The sequence below is a fragment of the Danio aesculapii genome, chromosome 4 (assembly GCF_903798145.1).
Source record: "Danio aesculapii chromosome 4, fDanAes4.1, whole genome shotgun sequence".
NCBI classification, from domain to species: Eukaryota; Metazoa; Chordata; class Actinopteri; order Cypriniformes; family Danionidae; genus Danio; species Danio aesculapii.
Genome location: NC_079438.1, coordinates 16949190 through 16966138, shown reverse-complemented (window position 1 = coordinate 16966138; position 16949 = coordinate 16949190). Strand labels below are relative to the sequence as shown.

At 39.7% G+C, this 16949-nt stretch overlaps 1 protein-coding gene and 1 pseudogene across 2 annotated transcripts in view; both read right to left on the bottom strand.

Annotated features, from left to right (window-relative positions):
* Nucleotides 1-3536, bottom strand: part of LOC130222179 (uncharacterized) — a 3639-nt gene extending 103 nt beyond the window's left edge. Inside the window, exons 1-7 of one of the 2 annotated variants that reach the window (XM_056454812.1) lie at nucleotides 2847-3536; nucleotides 1507-2175; nucleotides 1382-1427; nucleotides 1117-1208; nucleotides 834-944; nucleotides 407-678; nucleotides 1-336 (exon numbers count right to left, since the gene is read on the bottom strand). The exon at nucleotides 1-336 is cut by the window's left edge and continues 103 nt beyond it. In XM_056454812.1, the coding sequence (XP_056310787.1) occupies nucleotides 594-678; nucleotides 834-944; nucleotides 1117-1208; nucleotides 1382-1427; nucleotides 1507-2024 (852 nt within the window). In that variant the 5' untranslated portion in view covers nucleotides 2025-2175; nucleotides 2847-3536 and the 3' untranslated portion in view covers nucleotides 1-336; nucleotides 407-593. Of the gene's footprint in view, nucleotides 337-406; nucleotides 679-833; nucleotides 945-1116; nucleotides 1209-1381; nucleotides 1428-1506; nucleotides 2194-2846 lie in introns of those variants that run through there. The other variant, XM_056454813.1, reaches the window with a different exon arrangement.
* The window catches only part of LOC130222235 (oocyte zinc finger protein XlCOF6-like), a 134838-nt pseudogene that overhangs the window by 106599 nt on the left and 11290 nt on the right, over nucleotides 1-16949 (bottom strand).

Sequence of the window (16949 nt, the reverse complement as noted above, 5' to 3'; positions counted from 1 at the left end):
GCAGCTACAGATGTAGCAAGACAAAACACTGATTGAAATGATTACGTTAATGTTCTGCTACTGTTCAAACCAAATAAAATATCAAGACAAATTGTTCTTTGAGTAATTTTGTTATTTCAATTACATATAACCAATGCTATGCATGTACTGCAGTGTAGCAATGTAAACATCTGCCCCAAAATTTTCTGATGGCTGCATTGGGTTCACAGCAACCTTTAGTTGATTAAGTTCCACCAAGGTAAGTGGACAGTCAATTTCAGGAACCTGAATGCCAGAATTTGTGTCACTGTTGACAAGACCACTGCTTTCCCAGTCTATTTGTGGAATCTGTAGAATCTGTTAGAAATTGTAAATTAGTTATTTGAAAAAATCTGAATAGAAAAAAAAGATAAAAGCAAGTGCCTACCTCATCACAGTCTTCTGAATGGTACTGCTGCCCAAGTTGCCACAGCTGATTAGGAGAGAGGTTGCCCTCAGATGAAATGGGATGGTTGTCCCATCCATCTGTAAATGTATTGAGATGGGCCTGGAGACGTGGGATGAAGGCATAGTGACAGCAGAAAATGTGAAGACTGCTGGATAGATCAAGATGTTCATTCTCTTCCAGCTGGTGCATGCAGAACATGGTAAAAGTGGGAGGTAACTGCAGTAAACACATCCCGCCACAATCGCTCGATTCTGTTTTAAGCAAACGAGTAGAAAAAAAGGATTTCAAAATTACAAATGAATATTAGTGGTCAGCCCTAAAAATTAAAGCTCATGTAATTTAATCTCATATTTAGGAGAGGAAGGCTGCAAATTAAAGTTATTATAACTAATAATGTAATATTAACCTCTGATTGTGAACACTTTTACCCGCGATAAAGCTACTTCTCCCTGTTCCACGGACAGAAAACATGAGGCAGGCCACGTCTACGTTCTCCCCTCCGTGATCACCTCGAACCCTGGGAGGACTTAAATAAAATAAAAAGTTAATTACAAATAATCTATCAGCATATATTGTTTACATAACCTTTCAGGTTTATATAGAATTATTTTTAAATCAGCTTAATATTTCAAAGCTCTATTCTACTTGATACAAACAAAAAAGCTTGTTACAAGTGAACAATTTTGTACCTCATTGGAAATCCAAACTTCTGGACTGCCTCACGGAAAAAAGACAGTGTTGTCGACGCCAGATTGTTATTCGAGACACCAAGATACATTATCTAAATTAATAAATAATAGAATAACAGCATTATGAAATATAAAACATTAGACCTGTTTCCAAATTTGTCAGCAATATATACCTAATTTTGTTTTGAAGTATTATGGCAAGTTAAAAAAATTCTCCATATGTTATGGATCAAAACAATTATTGAATCAGTGTCTTAATCTTTACCTTCCTGGAGAAGCCATCGATACCTCCAAATATCACGATGTTATACCTTGAATAATACATTTCTGTCACATATACTGAACTGAGAATATAGTACATAATAAATGTAATGTGTATGCTTAACTTACCGTATCAACTTGTGGTTTGTGTCTATGTGCATTAGGGACTTTGGACTGGGGACAGAGTATGTCCTTCTAACCACACATCCTAACTGTGACATCCTGGAAACGATGCTTGCAGTGTCAACACGATGCATTGAAGTACGAACTCTATCCCATTGGACTTGATGACCTTGTGCTCTCAGAAGTCCCATCATAATTCTGTAACCTGCATTGGGATTGCTAGTGTGGATTTTTGCCACAAGTGAATCAAGCTCTGCATCTGTTAAGTTGCTGTAGGTTGACTTTACAGACAACCCCCATTCCACCATCTGTCTATGAATTGTGAACCTAGACACCCCGAGCAACCTTGCAATACATGTCACAGGAAATCCTGAAGAAAGCAGTTGGGATACAGAATCTTCATATAGTAAAATCCGTGGACGGCCATTTGTTCCTTTCTCTTCGCAAACTATGACATGTGAATCACTGTTAGTGCTGGTGTACAGCCATTTGGTGTACCTGGTAAAGTGCATCATACACTTCATGTGCAAGGGGAATCTGATGTGAGATGGCACTAAAAATGACCAGCTCCTGGGCACATGTAAATTCTAGAAAGTCTATGTCAAGTGGGATACGTTCTAGCCAGAGTGTCAGGCGATTACAAAGCCGTTGCAATAAGTGATTCAACAACAGTTCCTGAAAGACAGAAATATAATTTATTATTAAAATCACATCAATACGTTTTTTAAATAATTCTAAAGATATATCTACACCTTGACTGTATCTAAGATTTTCCTTTTCATGTATTATTAAGCTTTAGTATTTTCAGAGGGATGTTGTATGGGGCATGATAGCTAGTAAAACATCACAAAGCTTGTGATGCTTAATTATGAGGTGTAATAATATTAACAAGATATGTGGGAGTCACAAGATAAAGTCAATAAACCTTATCCCCTGAACTTAAAAATACTGCACTACGATCTGGTTTGTTCAAAATCAATGCTCTTTGGTGCATGGTTGAAACGCACTGTAAGTGATTCTTACACCAGACAAAAAGCACTGGATTATAAAGAAACCATATGAAATAGTTTGCCTCCGCCTCCGTCGATTAACAGTGATGTGCATCTTAGTGTGATATATTTTAGGATTTTGACTGCACATTACCTGTACATTGTCCATTAAATATTATCATCAGAAAAACTGCCTTTTATAATTATTTGTGTTGAGCATATGCATTAGGCCAAATAAACAGATAACATATTAGTCTTTAATGATACAGATTTTTAGTCAAGTAAATAATAATACTAATAATAATAACAATGTAATCATTTGTTTTAAAACGATTTTGTAGATTGTTAAAAACTTACCCTCGGATTATTCGATGCCGCCATCGCGACCATGAAAAACAGCGTGAGCTGCCCTGTGTGCTGACGTACAAAAACGTCCCATTTCATTGGCTGGCTCTAGCCAATCAACTGACTTTGCTGCTCTTTTACTGGTATGTACATATTCGTCAATTTAATGTTATAAAAAGGTATCTTTTTATAAAATAGTTTAAAAACTAAATAATAATAGTAAAATAATCGTACAAATTATTTTTTGCACCCACGTTGGCTGTTGCCATTCATTGGTCGAGCATCAGCCAATAAAACGGCTTTACCTGCGCCCCGCCCCCAGCTCCTCGCGCCTCTGGATCTTCAAGTCTCACAGGTAGTTCTGCAACAGGAATCTCGCGAAATGTGTTGCAAATGTTAGAGCTCGTGGATTTGCACATGTACAGATAAATCTGAGAGGTTGTGAGTGCCGACTTGTGCTTGTACAGTGAAACTGCAATACGTGCACAGGTAAATTGGAAGCACACACGTGTGTCTATCATTTTGTATTTGTGAATGACATTTTACAAATACACATCTATTAATCTGCAACTTCGAATTTAAAACACAAGTGTTTGGATTATTATGTGTGTGTGCAAATCGAAGGATTCAGCTGTTCACATCAGAGCTGTGAGTGTACATTTCAACCTACACATACAAATATTATCACAAGTGCTCACATTTACATTTGTAAGCTCTCAAGTAATGCTACTGATCTACCTTCAAAGTGGAGGCCCCCAGTGTGCCATTTTTGCGCTGTGCACCCCTGTAGTACAAGAGGAGGACCTTGGCCAAGGACAAGGTACTCAAGCAAAAAAGTGTAGGTCACGACTAGTTTGTTTGAGGTGCCTCCGAAGCGGACAGTGCACTTTACCTGCCTTTGTGTGCTACAGGTGGGAGAAGACCACGAAGAGACGTCCGCCCTGGTCCAATGCCATGAAGACGGTTCGGGTGAAACGCCAGTTCTCTGATTTTATTTTCACATTCAGCTGATTTGCATGGTTTTTTTTTTTTGGTTTTGTTTGTTGATCAATAAATGTTTTCCTATTGAAAATGTAATCCTATTTGTTATGTCATTATTTTTCATTAGTTTTTTTTTTTATTACAATACTGGACAGGGAAAAGAGTTTGAACTGAAGAAATGGTAAAAAAAACTTGCAAACCCTAAACAGAAAAACTAAACAGAAAACAATCTTAACTTTTAAACTTTTTTGGGTTTAATCACAACCTGTTATATATAAAATGTCTTTTAGTATTTATACTAAACTTTGCTTTTGGAAATAATTATGTTAAACAAAGACAATATTTTATTCAGTTTCTCCATTTTAATTGTAAAAGAGCAAAAAAGCTAACTAAAGTATTTATGTCAGGTACAGAACTGTACAACAGTACAGTGGGTGGGCATGGGCTTGCTACTGTTGTCCTGACGGCGGTCTGCCTGGAAAATCGCTGGCGGTGTGCCACAGAACAAATGCTTCTATAAGGGAATATTTTTTTTAATGGATGGCTTGCAGCTGGTGCGAAAAAAAAAAAAAAAACAAAGATAAAAAACACATTTAAAAAAATTAAGGCTTAGCAATTGGCAAAGGAATATATAGACCTATTAATAAAAAACAAATGAGAAGGGTAGTCTGTATTCTGAAGTATATAGGCCTGCAGTCACTTAAGGCTGAGCGAATATAATTTTTAACAATAAAATATGCATTCCTTAAAATAAAAAATAAATTAGACCTTTGAACAAATGATATTTATTTCATGTTTTTGTGTGTTATGTTTGGTATATGTTGTTAAAGCAGTCTGAGTCTTTATTAGGGGAAAAAACAATAAATTTGCACAATGTTCGAATTAGTGGAGGCGTCCGCCCTGCTTTAACACAAATATGGAAATATGTGAGTCATAATTATATTTATTATATTTATATATATATATATATATTTATATTATTATATTTATTATAAAATATGCTTACCTGTGGCTATATAATGCAGGGCTCCTTGTGGCCACAGATTCAACTGTAAAAAAGCATTAAGCTGCTGATAGGTTTGCGCTTTGGGCCATTTCTGCAGCTCTTTGAGAGCCAATAAAAGAGGCTTACATTGTCAACATTCCGTTGGCTCTAATTTTCATACGGAAGGCAGTGTTGCCTATAAATATTCACCTCCCGCACTGTTTACTCATATGTAGGCGGCAGAACACTGGTCTTGGTCCACTTCAAGTATTTGTTCAGCTTACAATGGCAGAGCGATGACCAGTGCTAAAGCTGAAGGTTGAAGAAGATGTGATGGAAGGCTTTACATACAATGTGTCGCCCAGTCCAAGTGAAACAGTCCTTTCTTCACCGCAATAATTCAGAGTGCCAAAAAGGAGTATCACAGAGTGGTGATGTTCGCACTGGAAAAGCAAGTGATATTCAACCAAGCCGAGTAAGCCCGGCTGCAAGAGAATGACCGTAGCTGAGGTCAAGGTGCTCGGTCCCGGGCAAAAGGTAGGAGTCTTGCCGCAGTTTGTTTGAGGCACCTGCCAAGCGGACAGCGCACTTAATCTGCCTTTTTGTTTTATAGGTGGGAGAAGTGCGCCCTCGGTTCAGCAAGATGGATCCATAAGCAGGGTGGTCAGCATGAACGGTGCTGACTATGAGCTGAAGGGGATGTGAGTCAGCGACATCACTGGTGAAATTAAGCTGACACTTTGGGACACCTATGTCAATGCAGCCGAGTGCTCCAGATCGTACGCCTTCAGAAATGTCGTGATGTGGGAGAGAGATGAGTGCATCTGCCTTACCACGGGTCCCTCCAGCACCATGGAGCAAATCGCTGACGTGGAGGAGAGCAGAGTGGAGGCAAAGGGCAGGTGGTCAGAGGCAAAATCAATGGTGCTTTTAAACGCCAACTTCAAGAGCATTAAAGTTACGATCCAGCGCTGCTGTTTCAGCTGCCACTTCAGGCAGGCGGAGTTCCATGAGATGTCCGACTATCAGAAGTTGAAGCAGGCGTAGCTGTCTTTCACCACAGTGTTCGGTGGGAAGGGAACGGTGGTCACGGAGGATGACACCAAAAAAGTCCTCTTGACTAATTCGGTGCTGATCCGCTATCTCTGCGATGCTGTTAATCATTGTTCAATGACGCAAAGGCCAACGAGGACCACTTCCTAGCCACACCGGGGTTCTACCTGACCGTGAGCCTGGACGGATTCCGGTGCGGAGGACTAGTCTGATGGTCGCTTAGAAGCAGATCACGGCAAAGGGACGTTCGCCCAGCTCCGGTGCCATGAAGTCGGTTCGGGAGAAACGCCAGTTCTCTGATTTTGTTTTAACTTTCAAGCTGTTCTGCATGTTTTGTTTTTGTTTTGTTGTTGCTCACTAAATGTTTCCGTTTTGAAAATGTAATCGTATTTGTTATGTCTTGTTTTAGTATGCCCAAATTATTAGTATCTGAAATGTTTCAGCATACCAAAAATGTTCATTTGCAATTAAAAATTATCATATGCATTTGTTTATATCTTTTTCAACAAAGAAGGTCCATACTGACTCCAAAGGCAGATACTGATAAGATCAGGGCCTGGTGCGTGGACTTTGGGGGTTTTACGATGTGGTCACATGTTGATTGGTCAGTTTAAATGTCTCAGTATTTGGGCTTTATTCACATGGTCAAGAAAGATTCAAAATAGCTGGTAAACTTAGCTTTGCTTTTTTCCTGATCTGTTCTTTTTCTGCTCTGCAGTCTATCTTCTCTGCCTCTTTAAGGCCAACTTGCTCTCTTTGTCTCTCCCTCCCCCTGTCTCCTTCTACCTCTGGTAACTTTAATTTTACATTTAAGCTGGGTACAATTAATATCAGGTTTTATCATTGCATATTTTGTCATTTTGGACAGTTATTTGTAACTAATTCAGTTGTAGCCATAGCAAGTTATTGTCATTAAACCATTTTATTTTCAAGTATTTGTGATTTACTTTTGATTTAACATCAACACTTAATTGCTCTATATTGCAATAAAATACAATCAGTCTGTCTGCTTTTATTGTACCTCCATTTGCTTAAATTGCGTGAAACAGAAATTACAAGACTGTAAATCTTGTCAATAGTTAAATTTGGTAAATTTCAGATTACCTCCTCAAGGATGGAAGGGCTAATTTCTAATGAAAGTGATGTATTGATCTTCATTAAACAGAAGAAAGGGAAAGCGCCAGGCCCACACAGTGTTTCACCAGCCTGTCTGAGAACCTGCGCTGACCAGCTGGCTCCTATTTTTTCACAGATCTTCAATAGATCACTGGAACAGCGCAAAGTTCCATCCTGCTTTAAGCGCTCCACTATCGTCCCTATCCTGAAGAAGCCAAAGATCACAGAACTCAATGACTACAGACCTATTGCCTTAACATTTGTGGCCATAAAGTCATTCGAAAGACTGGTGCTAGCATATCTGAAAGACATCACTGGACCTCTGCTGGACCCCCTGCAGTTCGCCTATAGAGCAAACTGGTCTGTGGATGATGCAGTCAATGTGGGACTGCATTATACCCTACAACATCTGGACAAACCAGGGAAATATGCAAGGATTCTGTTTGTGGATTTCAGTTCTGCCTTTAACACCATCGTCCCATCACTGCTCGAGTACAAACTGGCCCAGCTCTCTGTTCCTAGCTCTGTCTGTCAATGGATCACCAGCTTTCTGACAGATAGACAACAGCTAGTCAGAATGGGCAAAATCATATCCGACAGCTGCACCATCAGCACTGGTGCCCCCCAGGGATGTGTTCTTTCTCCACTGCTCTTCTCCCTGTACACCAACGACTGCACTGCAAAAGACCCCTCCATCAAACTCATTAAGTTTGCAGACGACACTACTGTTATCGGCCTCATCCAGAACGGTGACGAGTCTGCATACAGACAGGAGGTGGAGCGGCTGGCGTTATGGTGCAGATACAACAACCTGGAGATGAACATGCTCAAAACAGTGGAGATGATAGTGGACTTTAGGAGAAACCCCCCTGCACTCTCCCCACTCACCATCATGAACAGCACTGTGGCTGCAATAGTCATTCAGGTTCCTGGGCACCACCATCTCTCAGGATCTAAAGTAAGACATTCACATAGACTCTATTGTGAAGAAAGCCCAGCAGAGACTGTACTTCCTTCGTCAGCTGAGGAAGTTCAACCTGCCACAGGAGCTGCTTGTACAGTTCTACTCAGCTGTCATCCAATCCGTCCTCTGCACTTCAATCACCGTCTGGTTCAGCTCAGCTGCCAAAACCAACCTCCATAGACTACAGCGAATAGTCCGGACTGCTGAACGAATCACTGACACTACCCTTCCTACACTTCAAGAACTGTACTCTTCCAGAGTGAGTAAAAGGGCTCGCAAAATCACTCTGGACGCCTCACACCCAGCACACTTCCTGTTCGAACTTTTACCGTCTGGTCGGCGCTTCAGAGCACCAAGCACAAAAACAGCCAGACACAGGAAAAGTTTCTTTCCTCAGGCTGTCTACCTTATGAACAGTTAAATATTCCCCTACTGTGCAATAAATATGTGCAATACTTTCTCATTTGCACTTGTACACAGCACCTTATATCAATATGCAATGCAATACCTTCTCCATTCGCATTTGTACACAGCACCTTATAACCTGTATATTTATAACAAATCTGTACATACAATTCAACATCCAGATTTTTATTTTGAATAAATGCATCTCTGTTTAATGTTCATCATCTTTTTTTTTTTTTCAGTTTTATTTTGTGTTGTCACTTGTCACTTGATGTACACTGGAAGCTTCTGTAGCCAAAACAAATTCCTTGTGTGTGTGTGAAGCACATTTTAAGTCATTCGGCAGTACTACAGTTCGAACCGCTGTGGTTTTAAAACCCATTCTTACAATCATATATCTTATTTGTTGTACATTCCAGTCTCCCCCACAAGTCAACACACCTGAGGCCTCCTTGGCTATAATAGTAAATGTTTTTTTGAGAAATGCTTTATCTTTTTCAGGTGGTCTATATATATATTAACTAATGTAACTTCGTTTTGGTCGATAGTTCCTATAATTAGGTTATATCGTCCTTCTTTATCAGTAATCTTAGAAATTAATTGGAAGTTGATTTTATTTGAGATAAATGTCATTACTCTTTGTTTACAACCATTATTATATGAGGAAAAGAAAACCTTAAATCCCATTTTTTCTAATTTCTTATGTTCTGTATCAGAAAGATGTGTCTATTGCCAGAAGATTACTTTTCATTTTAGCCACGAGTTTGCTTCTTTCAATCAGATTTAGTAACACATTAATATTCAAAATAATTACTCTATATTCCTGTTTTTGCATATACTATAATCAGATGTTATTGCGAAGATCACGGTCACCAGAACAAGAAAAACACAAACATAAATATCTTGAACCACATAAAAAAACATAACGAAAAAGGTCTCCAAACCTTGAAGTCTTAAAATAACTTCCTAATGTGAGGGCAAAGCCTTCCTTCTCTAAAGGGCCCCTTCCTTGCTGTGCCTATTGCACAAAAAATGTTAACGAATATATTCAGCGCCCATATCTGGCAATATTATATTCTTGTATTTCTGGCTAGGTTAAATATTTCTACTAATTATAGCAAGGGATTTTAGTTGTATAAATTAGAATCCCTTCATGTCTTCCTACCAGCATGTTACTCAATGACTTGAGTCTTGGTGTGCTCTAATCACTCATCTTGTGTTGTTGGTCAGTTCGGTTAAATACCATTCTTCCTTCAAATGATTTAAATGTCCATCATCGGTGAATTAAGTCAAGAAGTTTTACCAGTCTCTCAGAGTTCTTTGTTAGGATCTGTCAGGTTTTACCCTTCTTTCAAATGGAGCTAGTGTTGTCCCTTTGAAATTCACATAGTTTTTCCCAGATCTTCACTTGATGTTTTTCCTTACTTTTCTTCCATGTCACTCCTTCTGCCAAGGTCTTTGTTTCACTTTCCCAGAGATCCCTACAATAGTTTCTTCTTCACTGTTTATCTGTCCTTTTTCTTTCAGATCTCTTGATGCCTCCGTCATTGAATTGTACATGACCGCCCGTTTTCCAGAAAGATTCTACGTTTCGCTGGCGGTGGTGTTTGGAACTTAATCCCCTTTTCTTTCAGAATTTTTCTTATTAGAGCAAAAGCCTGTCTTTTCTGTTGGATCTCAGGTGGGTAGTCTTGGTAAAAAAAAAAATCCTTTTTTCGTTCTAGTGTATTACTTTCTTTCACCATGCGGAGGACCAGTTTCTTCGTTTTGTATTCCAGGAAGAATACCACCACTGATCCAGGGTGGTGTCAGCGGGTGGTTTTGGTCCGAGTGCCCGGTAACACCTTTGGCTTTTAAGGTTCAATTTGTCGAGTGACAGCTCCATTTTGATCATCTTTCCACCAAGTTTTTTTATTATTATTAGGATATTATTCCCTTTGCTTCCTTCCGGGATTCCAAAAATCCGAATATTATTTCTATGTGATTCTAGATCTAACAGTTTCTCTTGTAAATTTTCTTGAATTTGGATGGTTTGATCGAGCATTTTTCATCTCAGCAATGTTCTTCTCCAATTCTCCAACTCGCTTCTCCACTTTGTTGATCTGCCGTAGCATTTAGGTCCGTGATAAGGCCATCCAGTTTTTGATTGACTTCTTGTTTAAAGTTCCTTAGTTCCATTTTCACATGTTTTGCGAGAGAATCTTGGAAGGCGGTTAAATCGGATTTAATATCTATCTAGAAAGCTTTGATGTCCGTATGTATTGCTGCAATGCTAGCTGACAGGCCATCAGCTATCCCGTCCGTCTCTAATTTTCATCTGTTGATTTCTCATTTTTTTCAGGTTTCAATGGTTGTTTTTGTCCCCCTCCATGTTATTTAAATATGGTTTAGGTTATCATATATGATGTAAAAAGGAGGATGGTGTATGGGAGCGCTGTTTCTATGCTGCTACATGTGTCGACGCCATACCGGAAACCATCCTATTTGTTTCTTAAGCTGCCCCAAATGAGTGAAACTCTATACACACTGATCATGTCTAGGCTTACTCTCCAGTGTGAATCCTCTTGTGCCGTTTCAATTCTGCAGCTGTAATAAAAGTCTTCTCACACTCCAAGCACATATACTCTCTCATATCAGTGTGGATCTTTGTGTGTTTATTAAGGTATGATGATTGGCTGAAACTCTTCCCACACTGAGTGCATGTGAATGGTTTTTCTCTGGTGTGGATCTTCATGTGTCTATAAAGTGTTGATGATAAGCTGAAACTCTTCCCACACTGGTTGCATGTGAATGGTTTCTCTCCAGTGTGGATCATCATGTGTTGATTAAGGTGTGATAAGTGGATGAAACTCTTCCCACAATGAGTGCATGTGAATGGTTTCTCTCCAGTGTGGATCATCATGTGTTGATTAAGGTGTGATGATTTTCTGAAACTCTTCCCACAGTGAGGGCATGTGAATGGTTTCTCTCCGGTGTGAATCATCATGTGTTGATTAAGGGATGATGGTTGGCTGAAACTCTTCCCACACTGGTTGCATGTGAATGGTTTCTCTCCAGTGTGGATCATCATGTGGTGATTAAGGTGTGATGAGTGGATGAAACTCTTCCCACAATGAGTGCATTTGAATGGTTTCTCTCCAGTGTGGATCATCATGTGTTGATTAAGGTGTGATGATTTGCTGAAACTCTTCCCACACTGAGTACATGTGAATGGTTTCTCTCCAGTGTGGATCTTCATGTGTTGATTAAGGGATGATGATTGGCTGAAACTCTTCCCACACTGAGTGCATGTGAATGGTTTCTCTCCAGTGTGGATCATCATGTGAATCTTAAGTTTGCTTTTGCTTGCCAAACTCTTTCCACACTGAGTGCAGGTAAAACAACTCTTGTCTCTCACTTTTAAAATATCATCAGTCTCTAAATGAGTTTTGTCCTCAATTTTGACATCGTGTTCCTCCTCTTTACTCTCCTCATAGTCTTTAATTAGGTCTGAAATAAATAAAAAGTTCAGTTTTTAGTAAATCATTAAAACTCTCATCAAAAGCTAAAGTGAAAAGGCACTAAAAACATTGGCTACACAAACCTTAATTTTGATGCACATTAAATGTAAAAACATAGCAGATCATATTTAGATTGATCTTGTCATATCGACCTCCTGGGGTCCATTACACACACACACATTTAAGCAGATTCTTATATGAATGATCCCAGATCATTTTTGGTCATATTGATGAGACATACATTTGAAAGCTGTAAATGGCCAGTTTTTCTATTTGTATATATTCGTAATCACAACAAAACAACATGTTTTTGTAAAACATGTAAAGCAGATAAGAAATGCTTTCTCCTTCTATGCCTGATACAGACATATCTGCATAAAGCCTTAAATCTGCACCTTTAAATTACAAATGTTCTAAGGGTTAGTAATCTGCATGTAACAAATGCAGTGCAGAATTCTAATACTTTACGGTCTCAGATCATCAAACAAATGTAAATATTAGTCAAATATAACACAAACACATTGTGCAGTTTTTAAATGAAGGTTTTTATTCTTAAAAGACAAAGTACTGAACTACATAGCCTTGTGGGAAAATGTTTTTCCCCCATTAAAACAACTTTAATTTATCACACCGACTTCAAGTTCTCTAGCCACACCCAGACCTGATTACTACCACACACGTTTGCAATCAAGAAATCACCTAAATAGGACCTGTCTAACATTGTGAAGTTGACCAAAAGAGCCTCAAAAGCTAGACATCATGGCAAAATCTAAAGACATTTAAACACAACAGAGAAAGAAAATACTTGTGTCATGAGTAAAAAAAAAGAAAAAAAGAGTGAACTTGTGAAAAGTGAAGACTTTATTGAGGAGTGATTCCTGGAAAAAGTCAAAGTAAACACCTGGTCGGGTGAGCGCTAAGTAAGTGCCGTGGGAAAAAAAACAACAACCAGACACTCGCTCACTAGCAGTCCTGGACACAAATACAGGATGAGTAACAAAATAATATGCACACAAACGATGGATAACATACTGACAAACGAAGGGAGATGAAGTGGTATAAACAGGAAAAAGGGAAACCGAGAGCTCCTGTGACTGCAAATAAAAGCAGATGACAAGAGATAATCTGTAACTCAGAACAGGAGGAGTGAGCAAAAGTGTGAGGTATGGTGGCAGTACCCCCTCTCTCAAGAACGGCCTCTGGCATTACCTTGAGACTCACTATGGACCTGATGAAACTGATCAATGAGAGAGCGGTCCAGAATATTCAGAGCTGGAATCCAACATCTCTCATCTAGACCTCCTTTCAGTCTACCCGATTCTGATAAAACCTCTCTTCCTTACACCCAGGAGCCAGTGCACTGTGTATGTGAGTGCATCCTCAACCAGTCTGGGGGGAGCTGAGGAGCAGAGGTTAAGGGCTGCAGGGGGGAGAGAATGGGCTTGATCTTAGACACCTGGAAAAAAAAAATGGATGAATGTTTTAAAACTTAGAGATTAATTTGAGTTAAACTAACACTGGACTGAGCACCTTAATAATGGGAAATGGTCCAATTAATTTAGGTCCCAATTTATGTGAGGGGGGTCTGAGAGGAATGTCTTTGGAAGACAACCAGACTTTCTGACCACACATGTATAGAGGGGGCAGACGCTTCATTCCTATTGCCAGTCCTTTTCTGGTGATCCTCCATGTCTGGAGGCATCTCTGAATGAACTAATGCATGAGGTAACAATGGTATCTGGTTCTTGTGAAGAGAATACACTTATTTCACACGGCCACCATTGTAAAGAACGAAAGCTAGGTTGCGGTTGGGAAAAAACATGAAAGTATAGGATCAGCTCTGTAAATATTGCAACAACATGCTGTGGACTACAAACTTCCAGCTATTGCCGCGACCCTTGTGTTGTCTGTTATAGTGTTATCCCGGTACTGAAGTTTTAAAAACGTCTATTTCCCGCTAATATTCAAGTGCCGCTTGAGCGTGTTCTTAAACTGCGCTGATTTGCCATTGTGTTCACTGGTGCCCACCAGAAATGACTGCGATTAAGATACAGCCAGGTACACAATGTTCCTGGGTGACTCCAGGCAATACTTACCTCAATACCAGTTTTTTTCCCATTGTAGCCTCGATTTTACTTTTAAAATGGCTGCCTTGTGAAATCGGTCTACAGAGGGGGCTGGTAGCCTAAGTAGCACTGAAAGGGAGGCAAGCCCATAGACAAGATGGGAAGGGAGTTATATGCATATTTAACCATGGTTAATCTGGAACTCCAAGATGACTGTTCCCTGCATGCGACGCAATGCAGGACCCTCTCCAGCTGCAGATTAGCTTGCTAGGCCTGTCCATTGGTCTGTGGGTGGTGCTCATGAGAAAGGCTACCAGTCGCCCCAGCTGTCAGCAGAATTCTGCCCAAAACCTGGACACAAATTGAAGACCCCTGTCTAAAACCGTGTCAACTAGGAGGCTGTGAATACGGAACACGTGGTCCAAGACAATGGCTGCTGTCTCCCTCGATGAAGGTAATTTGGGGAGGGGAATAAAGTGAGCTGCCTTTAAGAATCTGCCCACCACAGTGAGGACTACAGTGTTGCCACTGGATAGGGGTAGCCCAGTGACAAGCCAACACAAACTGACCAGTGTTCCACACCATTGAGAGCCACCAGAACCATTATCTGCATTTCCACTATCGCGCCTAAAGCAAGCGAGCTAGGTCCAGTTGCATTTCCACTGTCACTTCCAAGGCCTGATCAGGCCAAAGCTGGGATTCCACGGGGCGAAATATAGGCTATAGCCTATTTTATTACTTGCTCTTATGTCCTGAAACACCGAACACTTTCCTTTACTTGTTTTTTAAATAAATTGCTCTTACATGTCATATTTTCTGATTTTCGCTGGTTGTCAACTTATTTTGCACAAGCACCAGAATTGAGAACCACTGCTCTGAGGTACTCAAAATAACAAACTATCATGCTCAAAATGAATTGCCTTCCTAAAGCTACTTCTCTACTTCAGTATATCCTTGTAAATATTTCTTTACAATATTTAAAACGGTTTAATAATTTAATCAATTAATTAATATATCTGGAACAATAACATCTTCAGTGTGAGACATCGCACGCACTGGTCTACCCCTCCTGAGAGAGCTCCATCTTCATTTATGGTTGAACAAGCCATCCTACTTTCCCTTCCACCACTACAATGTCTATCCATCCATCTATTTGTTCATTTTATTTTGTAAATGTGTTATTTTTCAGAATGATCTCAAAAATATATTTTTTACTGACAGAATTTTAGGTGCAGGCTAGGACTGTCTCTGCCATTTGCAGATAACGTCCTTTTAGCTTTATAGGACATGGACCTTCAGCATGCAGAGGGACAATTTGACATGGCAAGGAAAGAAACAGCACCAGTAAGTCAGAAACCATGGTGCTTGACTGGAAAAAGGTGGCCATCTCCAGTTTGGAGGAGAGTCCTTACCCCAAATGGAGTTCTGCGTTTTTTTTTTTTTTTTTTTCATGAGAAATGGAATGTGAAATTTAAAGATGGATCAGTGCAACGGCAGCAGTAATGCAGATGATGTGATTGTCTGTTGTGGTGAAGGAGCTGAGAAGAAAGGCAATGTTCTCAATTTACCACTCAATCTAGGTTCCTACTCACACCTATGGTCATGACTGAAAGGACAAGGTCTCGGATACATCCAGACACATTTTACAAAGTGTTATGGCCCGCTTGTTTGAGTCGCAACATAAAATAGAGATGAGCCAACAAAATAGCCTGAATGCAAATTATTTATTATAAAAATGTAACTCAATAGAACAATCAATCAAAGCAACCAACAAATGTCTAAAACCATAAGGGTAGAGTCAATAAGATGGCAGGTCTTGACATGAGAACTCCCGAGTAGCCACAGCGTCCTGCGGTAGCTAACACAACAACTTTTATATACCCATTGATGAGTAATGCAGGCATCCAATCAGGATTTACCCCATACTCCAATCTGGAGTCTTGGGATCATCACAGTGTATTAATATTGTAAAACTTAATACCTGTCGATCTGCCTAAATCATAAAATATTCATCAGGTTTGTATTCTACTCAAACAAGTAAATGTAGTAAACTAGAAAGAATCTTGAACCTAAAAGAAACTTTACTGATAAAAGATGACAATTGGACAATTGAATGGGCTTTCTAAACTTGAGGCCCTGGTATATTGCAAATTAACCATCCTGGAGCTCAACCTTCTTTGATGTGTGGTGTCTTCCCAGTGATTTGTTTCTCATTCAGGGAGTCAGACAGAGAACATTATCCAAAACAACACTAGCTACATGAAGCATCCGCACCTGTAAAATAACTTGCAAAGAGATTTCAAGCCACAGAGGTGCTGTTTGCCAGATGTTTATGAAACTGTTCTACACTCAGCCACCATCATAGTGTTTACAGTAAATGCGAGGAGTGCAACACATTTACAACCCCACCTACTGCAGTGTAGGAGTGTTGGAAAACAGTATACCGTCACTCAGCCTTTTCAAACAATATTCAGACATGAAACATTCTTTGCACATGAGAAAATGTTTTGCTGCATTCATGTCATGTGTGCAACTTTTTGTCCATGTGTTTCTTAAGTTGCACCGTATGACCGAAACTCTGTAGTCACTGATCAGATCTGTACGGTTTCTCCAGTGTGAATCCTCTTTTGTGTTTTCAGATACGTTAACCGTTTAAACCTCGTCACAGTGTGAACACTTGTATGGTCTCTCCAGTGTGAATCGTCTGGTGCCGTTTCAATTTTGGAGCTGTAAGAAAAGTCTTCTCACACTCAAGCACATATACACTTTCACACCAGTGTGGGTCTTCATGTGTTTATTAAGGTCTGATGAGTTGGTGAAACTCATCCCACACCAAAGCTGCGGTCACACTAGGGTTTCTGTCCAGAGAGGTCATGTTTTGATTTTCCATTGGTGATGCAATTTCCAAGGTAAGAGTTCACCAAGCTTAAACTTTGCAAGGCAGTGAACTGCGAAACTTGGCGCACAAACTTGTGTTTCCGGTCTGACGCATTCGCGTGTGTATGAATGGAAGTCTATGGAGAGAAAAGTCTAGTGTGACCACGG